Source organism: Orcinus orca, chromosome 14, assembly GCF_937001465.1.
Source record: "Orcinus orca chromosome 14, mOrcOrc1.1, whole genome shotgun sequence".
Lineage (NCBI taxonomy): Eukaryota > Metazoa > Chordata > Mammalia > Artiodactyla > Delphinidae > Orcinus > Orcinus orca.
Window position 1 is genome coordinate 30,495,447 of NC_064572.1, and position 16,847 is coordinate 30,512,293.

Sequence of the window (16,847 nt, forward strand, 5' to 3'; positions counted from 1 at the left end):
CTCCCTCTCTTCCCCAACGTGACTCTTCCCAGTTATGAGCCTCTTCTCCTCCCAGTGATAACTACTGCGACTTTTAGAATATTCATTTCCTTGCTTTTCATAAAAAATAGCTTTACTATCTATTTATGCATCCTTAGACATATGTTTAAGGAGTTTAAGTATGTCTGTTTAATTTTATAAATGGAACCATGCAATATGTATTCTATTATATATGGATTCTCTCTTTAAGATTTTTCAATGTTTTTGTGTATATCTGTAGTTCATTCATTTTTATTGCTGTAAGTATTCCATCGTGTGACTATACTATTTGGGCTATTTCCAGTTTTTGGCAATTACGAACGGTTGTCCATCTGTATTTAAGCATTCATTCAAACATTTATGGAGCAACTACTATATACCAAGCTCCATAACTTCTGGCAGTGAAAAAGGCCTATATTAAATAATTCTGCCCCAACTTGAGGTCATTCTCTTAAGGTCATTCTCAGAGGTAGGGTTCATTCCTTGTACAAATGCCATAGTATGCTATCTAATGTAAGCACTAGGCTAGAAACAACATTATAAGAGGGAAGAATTCCACTGGAACAGAAGCACAGGTTTTACAATATCACCTGCTTGTGGATGGATACACTAATACCATTTTCTCTTCCTCTCCATCTAAAGATGTGCAGAGGTGGGAACAACCCAAGTGTCCACTGATATATGAATGGATAAACAGAATGTGGTGTATACATATAATGGAATAGTATTCAGCCTTTAAAAGGAAAGACATTCTGATACATGCTACAACAAGGATGAACCTTGAAGACATTATGCCAAGGGAAATAATCCAGCCACAGAAGGACAAATGCTGTATGATTCCACTTATACGAGGTACCTAGAGCAGTTAAATTCATAGAGACAGAGAGTAGAATGTGGTTTCTAGGGGTGGGCGGCAGGGGATAATGGGGAATTATTGTTTAATGGGTATGGAGTTTCAGTTTGGGAAGATGAAAAAAGTTCTGGGGATGAATGGTGGTGGTGTTCTTTGCACAGCAGTGTATACTTACTGCTACTAAACCATTTAAAAATGGTTAAAATGGTAAATTTTGTTATGTATATTTTACCACAATTTAAAAAAAGACACGCTAAAGCTTTTCTACTTCTTTTTATTAGGATGTGAATTTCCACAGGCGAGGTAAGGATAGGGGTCTGAGTTTATGAAAGGGTTTTTAAGGCTAAAAGGTTGACATAAAATTCCTAAAACAGAAAGGGCATGGTAAAGGAATTGCATCCTACTCTGATAAACAACCTCTGATGTATGTTAGTTAATTTATTGTGAAACATCAAATGCTCAAGACCACAGTGCTTATGTTGAGAATTATTTGAGAACAGATATAAGAATCTGAACTGAGTGGTTATTCATTTGATGATTTAGAAAAACAGTGGAATACAACTCATACTATGCCATTATTAAATAAAAATGTGTAACATTTTGCCTTTTATTACATAGATATAATAAAAAATATTTATCGAGCACTATGCCAGGAACAGTGAGGAAAATAAAATTACATTGGACATGGGCCTCCTTAAAGAAAAGATGATGCCATTCACGAAATTCTTATTTCTTGGTAATTACCTTAGTAAAAAATCCAGAGGTCTATTAGAATAAAGCTAGAATAAGACTATAGCATGAGGTTCGTGGATAGAAAGTGCAAAGATAGTCTTTTTGCAAGTTGAGTTGCTCAGACTTAGAAGGCTACAGTTTAAGCACAATCTATTGTCAGGTGACTTGAACTGCAGACATAGTAGTGAAAAGGAAATATCCTTCTCTGAGGCTTGGCATTAAAGGGATTTTTTTTTTTTTGACATACTATGGCGAAGTGGAAGAAGCAGGAGTTATTTTATTCTGTGACTAACTGTTCAACAAACCAGTTATCTATCTATCTTTGGAAAGAAGAACATATTTAAGACTGGGCTCTAAATAACTAAAAAAAGAAGATAAAATTAACAGTACTTTGACAATAGAAGTATTTCTTTATGTCGTTTAAAAATGAATTTAACATTAGAGAAGTTGTTAAACAAGCAAATAGAATTGCCTTTCAAAACTAAAAGCAACTGATAGAATGTTTAGGAGAAAACAGAAAATCTTCATGACCTTGGGTAAGGCAAAGAGTTTTTAGATATGACACCAAATGCACAATCCATAAAAGAAAAAAAATTGATAAATTAGATTTCATCAAGATTAAAAACTTTTGTGCTTTAAAATACTGAGAAAATAGACAAATCACAGACTGGGAGAAAATATTTAAAAATCATATATCTGATAAAGGATTTGTATCCAGAATTATATAAAGAACTCTTACAACTCAATGAGATCATAACAATAAACCAATTAAAAAAAAGATTTGAATAGACATCTTCCAAACAAGATATATGAATGGCTAGTAAGTACATGAAACAATGCTCCGGATCATCATTCATTAGGGAAATGCAAATTAAAATCACAATGAGATACCACTACATACTTATTATTGGGTTGGCCAAAAAGTGCCTTTGGTTTTCAAGTGAAAATAAAAGACCCATTTTTCATTTTCACCACAAACTTTATTGCACAACATATTCACCATTTTGTTCCACTACCTTCTGCCATTTCTCAGGCAACTTCGTAATTCCATCTGCCCAAAACTTTTTTTTTTGGTCTGCATTCAGTCTTCATTGCTGTGCGTGGGCTTTCTCTAGTTGCGGCGAGTGGGGGCTACTCTTCGTCGCGGTGCGCGGGCTTCTCATTGCAGTGGCTTCTCTTGTTGCGGAGCATGGGCTCTAGATGCGTGGGCTTCAGTAGTTGCAGCACACTGGCTCAAGAGCGCATGGGCTTCAGTAGTTTTGGCATGCGGGCTCAGTAGTTGTGGCTCGCGGGCTCTAGAGCGCAGGTTCAGTAGTTGTGGAGCCCAGGCTTAGTTGCTCTGTGTCATCTTCCCGGACCAGGGATCGAACCCGTGTCCCCTGCATTGGCAGGCGGATTCTTAACCACTGCACCACCAAGGAAGTCCCTTCCCAAAACTTTTTATCTTTTTGAGCAAAGAACTGTTCCAGGTGCCTTTTATAGTCTTCCACGGAATTGAAATTTTTTCCATTAAGATCTGAATAAATGGAAATCCGAAGGTGCAATGTCTGGTGAATACGGCAGATGAACTGGAACTTCCCAGCCAAACTGTAACAGTTTTTGCCTGGTCATCAAAGGAACATGTCGTCTTGAGTTATCCTGATGGAAGATTATGTGTTTTCTGTTGACTAATTCTGGATGCTTTTCATCGAGTGCTGCTTTCAGTTGTTCTAATTGGGAGCAGCACTTGTTGTAATTAATCGTTTGCTTTTCCGGAAGGAGCTCATAATAGAGGACTCCCTTCTAATCCCACCATATATACACATCACCTTCTTTGGATGAAGACCGGCCTTTGGTGTGGTTGGTGGTGGTTCATTTAGCTTACCCCATGATCTCTTCCGTTCCACATTATTGTACAGTACCCACTTTTTTTTTTTTCTTTTCTTTTTTGCGGTACGCAGGCCTCTCACTGTTGTGGCCTATCCTGTTGCGGAGCACAGGCTCCGGATGCGCAGGCTCAGCAGCCACGACTCACGGGACTAGCTGCTCCGCGGCATGTGGGATCTTCCCAGACCGGGGCACGAACCCGTGTCCCTTGCATCGGCAGGCGGACTCTCAACCACTGCGCCACCAGGGAAGCCCTACAGTATCCACTTTTCATCGCCCATCACAATTTGTTTTAAAACAGAATGTTTTTATGTTTAAGTAGAGAATCACACGTGGAAATACGGTCAAGGTTTTTTTCGCTGAACTTTATGGAACCCAAACATCAAAGTGATTAATATAACAAGCTAGTGCAAATGACTACATTATTATATGAATGCATTTATATGAAATTTCCAGAAAAGGCAAATCTATAGAGACAGAGGAAGATTTATGGTCGTGTAAGGCTATGGCAGAAATGGGGATTGACTGCAAACTAGCATGAGGGATCTTTTTGGGGTGATTGAGATCTTCTAAAACTAGATTGCAATGATGATTGCCTAACTCTATAAATTTACTAAAAATAATTGATGGGTAAATTGGTGAATTGTACACTTAAAATAATTTATATATACTTTATGATATATAGATTATACCTCAATAAAACTGTTAAAAAATAAAAAGCAGTTATAGTAGAATGAGAAGAGGGGGAAGGAAAATTTGGCTTCCTCTGGAGTCAGCTCTAAAGCCAGATATCTAGTGCTGACAGGCCATAGGTAGTACAAACACATTGTAACGGTGATTTCTTGCCTTGTCTTTTAATTGGTCATAGCAAATCCATCTGCCAAGAATCAATCTAATTGCCTGAGCTCTCTCTGTGGCCCATTAAAAAAATAAGTCTCCTTCCTTCTTCCTTCTATGCTATGTTTCTCACCAATCTAATCTCTCATCTGCTCCATTTTCTGCTTAGTTTTTAAAAACATTTAAATTATTTTTACACCAGGTAATATATGGATATGGTACAAAATGTTACACAGCACCAAGTAATTCTTCCTTTCCCTTGTCACCCAGTCTCCCTCCCTACATGTGGTCACTGTCACCAATTTCTTGGGTACCTTTTCAGAGATGTTTCTGTACTTGTCTTGCTCCAATAAAGCATTTCCCCATTGCAAAGTGCAGACTTTTCTTCAACTGGTTGGTGTCTGGCAGCAGGGGGAAATTACACCATTTCCATTACTTACATTTCTATAAGAACCTAATAGTCCTGAAACATCACTTTCTTCATATGTTCATTCCTCCTGCTGACAAAATATCAGTGACATCCACTGTCAACTGGAAAGACCACAAACTTCTTAGCCTAGTATACAAGGTCCTCTACAATCTGATTCCATAATTTACCTTTCTAGCTATCTCACTAAGAACCTATAGGTTAGAGTATAGCAACACTGTTTTTCTTGTTTCCTCTAAACCTTTCTGCTTATTCAAATCATGGAGAATAAACAGTGACAATAAACAGGTTCATTAGTAGGAAGATTATGGATTCTGGAATGAGACAGTCCTGGCTTTGAATCCTAGTGCCACCTCTTAAGACACTGTGTGAACTCAGACAAATAACTAAGGCTCAGAAAAAGTATTTTTCACCTCAAAAATGGGGATTCTATCCACCAAGTAGGATGTGATAATTAGGGAGAAGATAAGTAAAATGCCTAGTACATAAAAAGTACTCAGTAAATAGTAGGGCAAAGTCCTTAGTAAGCTGGCAGGCTCATTACTACAGAGCCAGCGGCAGTGAATTTACTCAGTTATGCTCTGAAATACACTCTCTTCTCTGGTATGAGTAGGGCCTTGAGGGATAGAATAGGGAAAAGGTTGAGGTATATGAAAATAATTGTGTGTGGGGAAAACGAAAAATAAAACAGGGGAAAAAATCCATAAAATTAAATCTCTTAATAGTAATTCACAGTTTAGTACTCCTTTGGGGGAAGTAAAGGTTTCAAAGCTAATCAGTAAAACAAAGCAAATCAGTAGAGTTCTAATCTTTTTTTAGTTTAAGGGTCACACCTCGGGTGCTATACATAGTGGCTTTGGTGGGCACCCAATAATTGAGTTAGAGTTTTTCAAGGGCTCTGCTAGCAATGTTTCTAGAATCTGATATCCTCTGAAGACCACAATGTGGTTCACCTCTCAAATATCTGTGAGAATATGTGAACAGAGGAGCCCACATGAATATTATCCACAGAAAACATGAAAAGTTAATAATCTAATAGTTTTATTAAAATTGTTTTTTTAAGTACTAACTCTACTTAATGGCTAGTAGCAAGATTAATAAATAATGCTATACACAAAGACTGCTGAGGATAGGGCTGTAAGAGGAATCACATAGCAAAAGCAAATACCTTTATAACCTCTGTTTGTCAAAATCCTACTCTGCCTTTCAGGCAAAGTTCAAATTGTACCTCCTCCAAGGTATAAGAATTCTGACTTAGTCTCTTCAGCTGGTTCTAATCTTTCTCATTGGTGCTCCCAAAAGATCTCATTATCTTTATTAGGGTACTTAATATACATTCATCAATGCATTTGACAAACATTTGCCTATGCAACATCGTATAGAGGATGGCAAAGATGAGTAAGACAGTGCTCTCAAGAGGCTCAAAGTTGAGTGAGTTGTCTTGTGCCATAATTGTTTATTATCTGTCTCCCTCCACTTGAGGGCAGAGACTTGGTTTTGCTCATTCCTGTGTTCCCAATATTTAGAAGAGTGCCTGGCACATGGTGGATGCTCAATAAATACTGAATATGAAATTATATAGTTCTTTGCATACATCTATTTTTTACTAAACTATTACAGATAGGTGATGGTTTTATCTTTCACCTTTCTCACAGCACCTGGCTTTGTGTCTTGAACATAGCAATGTCTGCCACTGAACTGTAATTTTCAATTCATCCTTGAGTGGATTTGCTAAATTATTAAAGTTTGCAGTTTCTGCACTCTTTTTTTTTTTTTTTTTTTTTTTGCGGTAAGCAGGCCTCTCACTGCCGTGGCCTCTCCCGTTGCGGAGCACAGGCTCCAGACGCACAGGCTCAGCAGCCATGGCTCACGGGCCCAGCCGCTCCACGGCATGTGGGATCTTCCCAGACCGGGGCACGAATCCGTGTCCCCTGCATCGGCAGGCGGACTCTCAACCACTGTGCCACCGGGGAAGACCAGTTTCTGCACTCTTAACCATAGAGAACGACCACTGTGAATTATACTTATGAAGTCTCAGAAAACTCTGTCTTTCTTTTAATGAGGAGAAGAAGGTAATTTGGAGGATGGAAAGTAAAAGAAAAGTTAAAGTTGAGTCAGATTTGACCTAGAAGAAAAAGTCACAGAAAAAAAAGATACTGAGGGGAATGGGGACAATCTGATAGAGGATAGGGACTAAACTTTAAAACAAAGCAAAAACAAAACATGTTTCTCAGAAAGCAAAAAAAGAAAGAAAGAGAAGAAAAATCTGTCTTTGTTAAGTAAGAAACATGGCAGTTACCCAGAGCATGAATAGAGTAATTTTTCCAGGCATGGCAGGTTCCCCAATTCTTCCAGCTATTACTCAGGAACAAAACTAGAGATGCTGATGGAGCAAGCCTAACTGCACATTAGAACCACCTGGGGAGACTTTTAAGAACTATTGATGCCTGGACTCACCCACTGAGCTTCTTATGTAGTTACTTTGAAGAGGGTCCCAGCACCACTTTTGTGAAAAATTCACCAAGCGAGCCTACTGGGAGACCAGGTCTAAAGCACCGCTTTACAGCAAGAGTATGGTTAGGAGAAATAGAATTTTGCTAGAGAAGGGACAAGATCTGTAATAGGAAGCCCTGGATTTTATTAGTCCAGACTCTGGGTGGATCATTAATTTCTCTTTCTCTCTGTCTCTATATTTTCAAAGGTGAAATGAGATCTAACAAAGCTGTTAGAAACACAAAAAAGAAAAATGGCTGTGAAGCACTGCATAGTAATAAAGTAATACACAAATATTTATTTAATGCCACCACTAGGACCTTCAATCTTTTAGGTCTGGTTTCATATTTTGTACAGAACCCCACACAGAAAATGATTAACATGTGCCAAATGAAAACACATTTTCATGTTAACAAATCCAAAGTGGAACAAAAGAAGCAATTAGGAAGCAGACAGTGATCCCCCTATAATGGGAAATGGTCCCAGAGAGATGGGCTGGTAACCTTAGGAGCAAAGGCCCGTCATTAACTCTCATTTTAGTTAACTGCTATATTCACAAACTATTTAATCAACACGAGAGTACAGTCAATCTCAATCTCCCTGCTAAGGCAGGCTAGAAATTCTGGGCCAGAAATAATTTAGCACCCCAGATTTACATCATCTGACAAAATCTGTCCTTTCATTTCAGGGCTCTTTTGCAAGGTCTTCAGGTCTTAAATTAACTCCTGCCAAAGCTAAAATACTTTACTCCTTTAAGGGAGATGTCTCCAACACCCAATTTATTGCTTTTAAATATAAATTCACAACAAAACATGAATTAGCCTATCATGATAGATAATTATTTTAAGGTCAAATCAATGTCTGGACTAAACTTTAAAAATAGGTCTGGTCAAAAGAAAGGAGTGTTCCCCATAAAATCCACCTGTATTTGCAATTAATTTTCTGAATTACAATTTCCAACAGATATGAGCTGGGTACTAGGTAGTGTAGGAGTTCTCTCTGGGAGAAAAGCATTGTCCTCTGTCACTTTCTGTTAATGACTCTTCCTCCATAGCCAAGGGAACACCTTGGGCAGGACTGAACTCAGAGAAGCTGACACTTTTTCTCAGAATCCAGCCTGTTCTCAGTTGCAGTCCACAGCCTGTTCAGAGGTCCGTTTAGCTTTTCAACATCCAAGACAAGGAGGAAAAAGTCTAGCTGATAAGAATTGTTTTCCACCAACTTGGGGCGATGCTATTCATGCAAGATTTCATGCACGAAGACTAATAACTAAGAAAACTGAGACAAGCACTAGCAATCCTATTTCTTATTTTCAGTTACTGAGTCTTTAAAGCTTAGAGTCTGCATCTAGGATAAGGCTCTTCAATTCATGAGGCCAGGAATGTTAAGTGATTTGTCTAATGTCCACAGAAATCTCTGAGGCAGGACTTGAACTCATCTTCTAGCTCCATGTCTACCACACCACGCTACCTTGGCAATCCCTCATGGAACATGTTTAGTGCCAGGTCAGTTTCCCAGTCATGGCCAAATGGTAACTGTTGTCAGGTGGAAAGGGTATTGAATTGAGAATGAGATCTGGGTTCTAGCCCTTGCATTGCTGTGTGTGTGTGTGTGTGTGTGTGTGTGTGTGTGTGTGTGTGTGTGAGATCTTTAAGAGATCTGGCCTCTTTACTAGTTTCTGGTTCAGTTTGTTCATCCCACCCCCTGGAAAACCCCACATGCTGACTCAATTCTACCATCTGCCTCTTCCTGTACGAGGTACAGCTCTGAAGGGTGTCACAGAGCAGAGCTGACAAGTGTCATCACAAATCCATGGTCTCTAATCTCAATGCTGCTCAAAAAAGGCCCAATCATCTCCTGAAATCTCTAATAATCTTATTCTCAATCTTTTTGCTTCTACGCTTGCTCCTTTCCAACTGCTCTTCATAAAGCAACTAGAGTCCTCTCTTTAAACATACACACAACCATGCCATTTCACTGATCACAACCCTTTAATAGCTTCTCTTTGCACTATGAATAGAATCCCAACTTGTTCCACACCTACAAGGGCCTGCATGTTCTTGCCCCCCATCTCCCTCTCAGACCTCATCTTAGACCATTATCCTCTTTGTTAGTATGCTCCAACCAAAATAGTCCCCTTTTAGTTCCTCATACATGCCAGATTCATCTTTCCTCCTTGTTATGGACTGAATGTTTGTGTCCCCCCCACCCCCAAACTCACACACTGAAGCCTTAACCCCCACTGTGGCTATATTAGGAGATGGGGTCTCTAAGAAAATAATTAAGGTTAAATGAGGTCACAAGGCTGGGGCCCTGATCCTATAGGATTAGTGTCCTTACAAGAAGACACATTAGAGAGCATGCTTTCTCTCTCTGCACAAACACTAAGATCATGTGAGGACATAGCAAGAAGGTGGCTGTCTATAGGACAGGAAGAGAGCCCTCATTAGAAACCCAGTTTGCTGGCACATTGATCATGGACTTCTAGCCTCCAGAACTGTGAGAAAAGAAATTCCTGTTGTTTAAGCCACCCAATCTGTAGTATTTTGTTATAGCAACCTAAGCAGAGTAATACACTGCCTCAGAGTTTTAAACATATGCTATTTCTTCTTTCTGGAGCTTCCTCTCCATTCTTCCTCTTTCCTTCTTTTCTACTTCCTTACTTGTTGTTCTAATATGCCTTCCAATTGGACCACTGTAATAAAACAGCTCTCCCAAAGATCACCATTTTACCAAAACCAATGGGTATTTATCATCTCATTTTACTGGACCCTTTCGGTTCCATATGACACTGTAGACCCCTTAGTTCATGAACACTCTTCTTCCTTGGCTTTGATTTCACTACTTCCTCTAGGTATTTCTCTAACCATTTCCTCAAGATTTCATTCTGGAGCTCCTTAAATGTTTCTTTTCTACTTGATCTTGCCCTTGGCTCATAGTTCTTTTCTGTTTAATATCCTCCTTGGGCAACTTCATCCATTCTTGTGGTTTTAATTCCAATAGTGTGTTGATGATTCCCAAATCTATCTCAGTCCTCTAAAGTAGATTTGAATATCCAGTTGGCTGCTAACCATCTCTGCTTGGATAGTCCACAGGCATCTTGAACTCAAGATATCTAAAAGTGAACACTTTATCTCCCTCTGTAAACCAGCCTGTCTCTTTAAATTCGCAATCTCAGTTCATGGTGCCACCCGTGGTCTGAACAAAAAACATGGGGTCATTTGGGGCTCTCCCCTCTCCCTCACTCACTGCTCTTTTTTTTTTTTTTCAGGTACCAGAGATAAATTGAAATCAGTCATAATTAGTCATTATTTCACTCTCATTATGTTAGTGCCTTTGCAATAACAATATGCTCCCATGGTTCCTCTTCTTCCTCTAGGCAAAGATACCTACCTTTCCCTCTTTGAAGTGCTTCTTGAGCTGCTTCTGCATGGCAGTCAACTTCTTGGACTGTACCCCACTGTAGGCCAGCAGCATGCCACCAAATTGCCTCTCGGTGATTCTCCCATCCACAGGGTCATGGCGTTCAAACTGGGAAGGGAACAGAAACAGTGTTCATGGGGTCAAATGGAAAGTACTTTGACATGGAATGTGGAATGATCAACTGTGTTGGATGGCAGAGAATAGGTGATGGCTGGGACCATATTTTGAACTATAATTCTCACCAAGATTTAAAAAAATCAGTCAGAAACAAGATTTTTGTTCTTTTTTTTTTTTAAATGTATCTATTTTATTTATTTATTTTTGGCTGTGTTGGGTCTTCATTGACGTGCGTGGGCTTTCTCTAGTTGCAGCGAGTGGGGACTACTCTTCTGTTGAGGTACACAGGCTTCTCATTGCAGTGGCTTCTCTTGCTGCGGAGCATGGGCTCTAGGTGCGTGGGCTTCAGTAGTTGTGGCACGTGGGCTCAGTAGTTGTGGCTTGCAGGCTCTAGAGCACAGGCTCAGTAGCTGTGGTGCGTGGGCTTAGTTGCTCTGTGGCATGTGGGATCTTCCCAGGCCAAGGCTTGAACCCTTGTCCCTTGCTTGGCAGGCGGATTCTTAACCACCGCGCCACCAGGGAAGTCCAAAGGATTTGTGTTCTTATTCCAGTTCTGCCACTAAGTTACCCAACTACTCTAAGCCTCAATTTCCTCATGGATAAAAAGAGCTGCTATAGGGACTTCCCTGGTGGCGCAGTGGTTGGGAGTCCGCCTGCCGTTGCAGGGTACACAGGTTCGTGCCTCGGTCCGGGAAGATCCCACGTGCCGTGGAGCGGCTGGGCCCGTGAGCCATGGTCGCTGGGCCTGTGCGTCCGGAGCCTGTGCTCCGCAACGGGAGAGGCCACAACAGTGAGAGGCCTGCGTACCGCAAAAAAAAAAAAAAAAAAAAAAAAAGGAGCTGCTATAACATCTTATATACCTTCTAGATGAGGAGCTTCCTTCTGGGAATAAAAACAATGTTAAAACTCCATTCAAATTCATGAGTAATAGTATTAGTAATAAGTGCTCTCTGGATCATCCATGTCCCTGCTACTCAGAGAAAACTTAAAAGCTAATTATTACAAATTTGATCAAGTATACATATGTAAAAGTCATATCAGTTCCTTGATCTGTACTTAATATTGTTATACATTCAGACCTCTAAGCATTTCAAAGAAGAGTAGTGTCTTCAGATTTCCCCCAAAATGGTAATCAAATGCTAGAACAACAACAGAGCTTGAAAAAAATGTATAGAGCGTAGGATGCCTCAATTAGACATGCATACTTATCATAAAGCTACTAAAAAATCATGAAGTGTATTTAAACATGCAGATGGAGAGGTTAAGTATAAAGGACCTCTAGCTAATCTAAGTAATATCAGAAAACTAAGATTTTCATTTAAAAATGGAGAGAAGGGGCTTCCCTGGTGGCAGAGTGGTTAAGAATCCGCCTGCCAATGCAGGGGACACAGGTTCGAGCCCTGGTCAGGGAAGATCCCACATGCCGCAAAGCAACTAAGTCTGTGCGCCACAACTACTAAGCCTGCACTCTAGAGCCCGCGAGTCACAACTCCTGAAGCCCGGATGCCTAGAGCCTGTGCTCTGCAACAAGAGAAGCCACCGCAATGAGAAGCCCATGCACCGCAACGAAGGTAGCCCCAGCTCACTGCAACTAGAGGAAGCCTGTGCGCAGCAACAAAGACCCAACACAGCCAAAAATAAATAAATAAAATAAATTTAAAAATAAATAAAATAAAATAAAATAAAAATGGAGAGAAGAAAGTTATCTCAATGCCAGCTGCAGTGTTAATGATACTTATAAATGCATAAATAATAAAATGGCTAAAGACAGGCCCAGAAACCAATTAGAAAGCAAAATGATTTCAAGACGGTAAAATTTCCCCATGGTTTTATTGGAAAATATCAGTTACCAGGAAACTTTCAGATTCCTATGTGGCAGGGCATAATCCTCTTCTCCTAAGAGGGTTATATAATAGACATAAGACATGGCCAAGTAAGGTCATGTCAACAAACATTTCCTGAATGTCTACTAGTTATTTAGCAGTGTGTTAGTCATTGTGGAGTATGGGAAAGGAGAAGATTCAGTTTCTGTCCTTAGGAACTTCACCATCTAGTAACAAGATAAGATTTACACATAAGACACAAAATAAGGAAATACGTAAAGAATGAAATTCTCTCTCAATTTTTTTTTTTTTTGGCTGCACCACGCAGCATGCAGAATCTTAATTCCCCAACCAGGGATCAAACCCATGGCCCCTTTCGTGGAAGTGCAGAGTCCTAACCACTGCACCTGCAGGGAATTCCCCTCTCTGTTTTTATTTCCTCGGTTAGCTTGGTAAGTTGATATACACCTTAGTTTGTCTCCTCACCGGTCAGACTTATGTCAGTGAGCAAGACACAGAATTACATTTTAACAACAGCAATCACTTACTGAAAATGTACTACAAGCCAGGTACTTCACCCATATATTCTTTCATTTAATCACTGTAACAACCTCGTGGAGTAGGTATTATGAGCTCCATTTTACAGATGAGAAAACTGAGCGAACATGAAGTTAGAGCTAAGAGTCAAACGCGGCTCTATCTGGATCCAAAGACTGTATCTCAATATCATACTATTTCCTCCTTTTAAGCAGTAGTACATATTCATCCTATAGGATAGCATTATGTTGTTTTGGATAAACTTATAAAGCAATGGGATTTAATCATATTTGAGTGAGAAGCAAAACTACTTCCAAAGAAATCAACATCATCAATATTAAGTGAAAGCCTCATTTGTAACTCAGCCACTCAGTATTTCATGTTTGTCATACCATCACTTTTACAGAGCTGATTAATTTTTGACAGTACCAAAAGTTTTCAGGATTTAAGTTTGATTTATGATTCAGTTTACCATCCTGAAACAAAATGGAGGACTGATAAAATTTTTACAAATGGGAGTACTATCTGCAGTGTTTAAATCAGATTTGCAGTGAAATGTGATACCCCGGCCAAAGTTGGGCTTCTTCAAAGCAAGCGAAGCAAAGCTATGGTCCTAGGCTTCAACAATTTAGGGTGCTCACTTTACCTTTATCTGGGAGATTTCACAGCTGTGGAGAAATCCCATACATTTGAACTAGATGAGTTAAGCTGCATCCTACAAGATAGATTCAAGGTTGCAATGTCTCTTTTCATAGTGTTGGCAGCAGCAGCAGTGTGCTCAAGGTTTATGAAAGACTGCATTCATCTGCTCTCCACAGGTGCATAAAACCTCACCTCTGCTATGTTTCAAAGGCAGTAAAGAATTTCCAGTGGACATCCCCAAGTAACAATTCCAGTGCTCAAATCAGCATTTTTACTCATGTTCTTTGAAAACACAGACTTATCTTTTTCTATCATTATTATTATTAATATTTTGATGTGGTTGGAACCTGAAACGGCTTAAAAACTATAAAACTCAGCTCCATGTAGTATAGCCCACTTCAAAGTTTACTACCTCCTCTGTAATTTGATTTGGGGCAACAATGAAGACCTACTAGGCTAGGGAGCTTTAATAGTCGTTTCTCAAGGACCTGCATTAGGGCTAAATTTTCAAGGGCAATAGCTTGACATCATGTGGCACCATATGAATGTAATTCTCAAGGTCATGAGAGGGTCTTTGGGGAAAGACATAGGTTATTGCAAAATTATCACAGTGTAGAAAGTTCCTAATTGTATATCTGGAGGCAATTCATATGATTGGCTTGTATTTTATTTACCAAATATTGCTTGAGCATCTTAAGTTCCACTTCAATGACAATTAAGAAATTCCATTCTATTTGATCCTGTGGCACAGAATGTGTGTGTTCCAGGACACCATCCACAATTTTCATTGCTCCTTCAGACTATACTACAAAGCTACAGTAATCCAAACAGCATACTGGCATGAAAACAGACGTAAAGCTGAATGGAACAAAATAGAGAAGCCAGAAATAAACCCACACACCTGTGGTTAACTAATCTATGACAAAGGGGGTGGGAACATACAATAGAGAAAAGACCATCTCTTCAATAAGTGGTGCTGGGAAAACTAGACACATGGAGAACAAAGAGACTAGAACATTCCCTCATACCATACATAAAAATAAACTCAAGATGGTTTAAAGACCTAAACATAAGACCTGAAACCATAAAACTCCCAGAAAAAAACACAGTTTAACATAAATTGTAACAATATTTTCTGGGATCAGTCTCCTAAGGCCAAAGGGGGAAAAAAAAAACAAAAACCAAAATCCAAAGGACCTAATTAAACTTAAAGTATTTGTAAATGATGAGACCAACAAGGGATTAATATCCAAAATGTACAAACAGTCCACACAAGTCAATATCAAAAAAACCCCAAACAACCCAATCAGAAAATGGTCAGAATACCTGAATAGACATTTTTCCAAAGAAAACATACAGATGGCTAACAGGCACATGAAAAGATGCTCAACACCACTAATTATAAGAGAATTGCACAAATTGAAACCACAATGAGGTATCACTTCCCACTTGTCGGATTGGCTATCATCAAAACATTTACAAATAAGTGGTGGAGAAGGTGTGGAGAAAAGGGAACCCTCCTCCTTTACTGTTGGTGCAAATGTAAATTGGTGCAGCCACTAAGGAAACAGCATGGACGTTCCTTAAAAAACTAAAAATAGAAGTACCATATAACCCATCAATTCCACTCCTGCATATATATCTGGAAAAAATGAAAATGCTAATTCAAAAGATACATGCAACCCAATGTTCATACCAGCACTATTTACAATAACCAAGACATGGAAGCAACTCATGTGCCCATCAATAGATGACTGGATTAAGAAGATGTAGTACATATATGCAATGGAATACTACTCAGCCATAAAAATAAGAATGAAATATAGTCATTTGCAGCAATGTGGGTAGACCTAGAGAACATTATATTTAGTGAAATAAGTCAGAGAAAGACAAATACTGTATGATATCACTTATATGTGGAATCTAAAAATGATACAAATGAATATATATACAGAACAGACACAGACTCAAAGATATAGAAAACAAACTTATGGTTACCAAAGGGGAGAGGAAAGGAGGGAGGGACAAATTAGGAGTATGGGCTTAACAGATACAAACTACTATGTATAAAATAGATAAACAATAAGGATATACTGTATAGGACAGGGAATTATACCCATCATCTCGTAGTAACCTATAATGGAGTATAACCTGTAAAAATACTGAATCACTGTGCTGTACACCTGAAAAGAACACAATATTGTAAATTGACTATACTTCAATAAAATTAAAAAAAAAGAAATTCCATTCTTTTGGATCCTGTGGCACAGAACAGGTGCATTCCAGCACACCACTCACCATTTGCATTGTTTCTCTGAGTCTAGGAAGAGAAATGAACAACTTAGCATTTTCTCTTCTGTGCCACTGCCACTTTCTCAAATGGATGTAAGCTGTTGGCTCCCTGTTGTTTCCCCAGGGGGCTGCAGAGCAGGCAAAGAGGGGCCAGAGAAGAGGAGCCGAAAGACTGTCTGTAAGATTTTTCCTGGCTTCTTGTTCCCACCCTTGCCCCTTGTTGAGAGAAAGAACAGCTTTTTGGAAGGACAGATGGTCTATATATCCATTAGCATCTAGAGATGAAATGATTTAAGGAAGAAGGGAAGTCAGGAAGGGAAGAAAACATGTATTATAAACAAAGGCCAAAATAAGATTAGAAAAATAGTAAAAGGAAAAAGAAATCAGTATCTGCAACTGGGTCTTGATTTATTAAAGTCTTTTGAAGTTAATATATTTCAACAAATGTAAACGTCAACCTTATTCTCTTTCACAAAATTATGTTTCAGGAGACTCTGTCTATCCCTCAGAGTAAACCCTGCCCTTTTACAAGTATTTCAGAATGATAATTTTATTCATAGGCTTTTTCTAGCTTCTGAACTGTACAATTCAAGTAATGCATAGTAATCTCAAGCCACTGAGCTGAATATATCTGTTTTTCAATCTGACAGTATTTGGCTTTTGAGATCTGAACCATGTCACTGCTGCTACTACCAGGAGTCTCAGAAAAACTGTCTGTTTTGCCATCAGGAGGAAAAATGATTACAGGCAAAGTTCTCTACTGCAAACCACCCAGTGAGCATAACAT

At 39.1% G+C, this 16,847-nt stretch overlaps 1 protein-coding gene across 3 annotated transcripts in view; it reads right to left on the reverse strand.

Moving 5' to 3' along the window:
• MICU1 (mitochondrial calcium uptake 1) overlaps nucleotides 1-16,847 on the reverse strand; it is a 200,544-nt gene that overhangs the window by 38,949 nt on the left and 144,748 nt on the right. For all 3 annotated transcript variants that reach the window (XM_049697304.1, XM_004273143.4, XM_033434145.2), the window contains one exon: nucleotides 10,620-10,757. In XM_049697304.1, coding sequence (XP_049553261.1) covers nucleotides 10,620-10,757 — 138 coding nt within the window. The remainder of the gene's footprint in view (nucleotides 1-10,619; nucleotides 10,758-16,847) is intronic.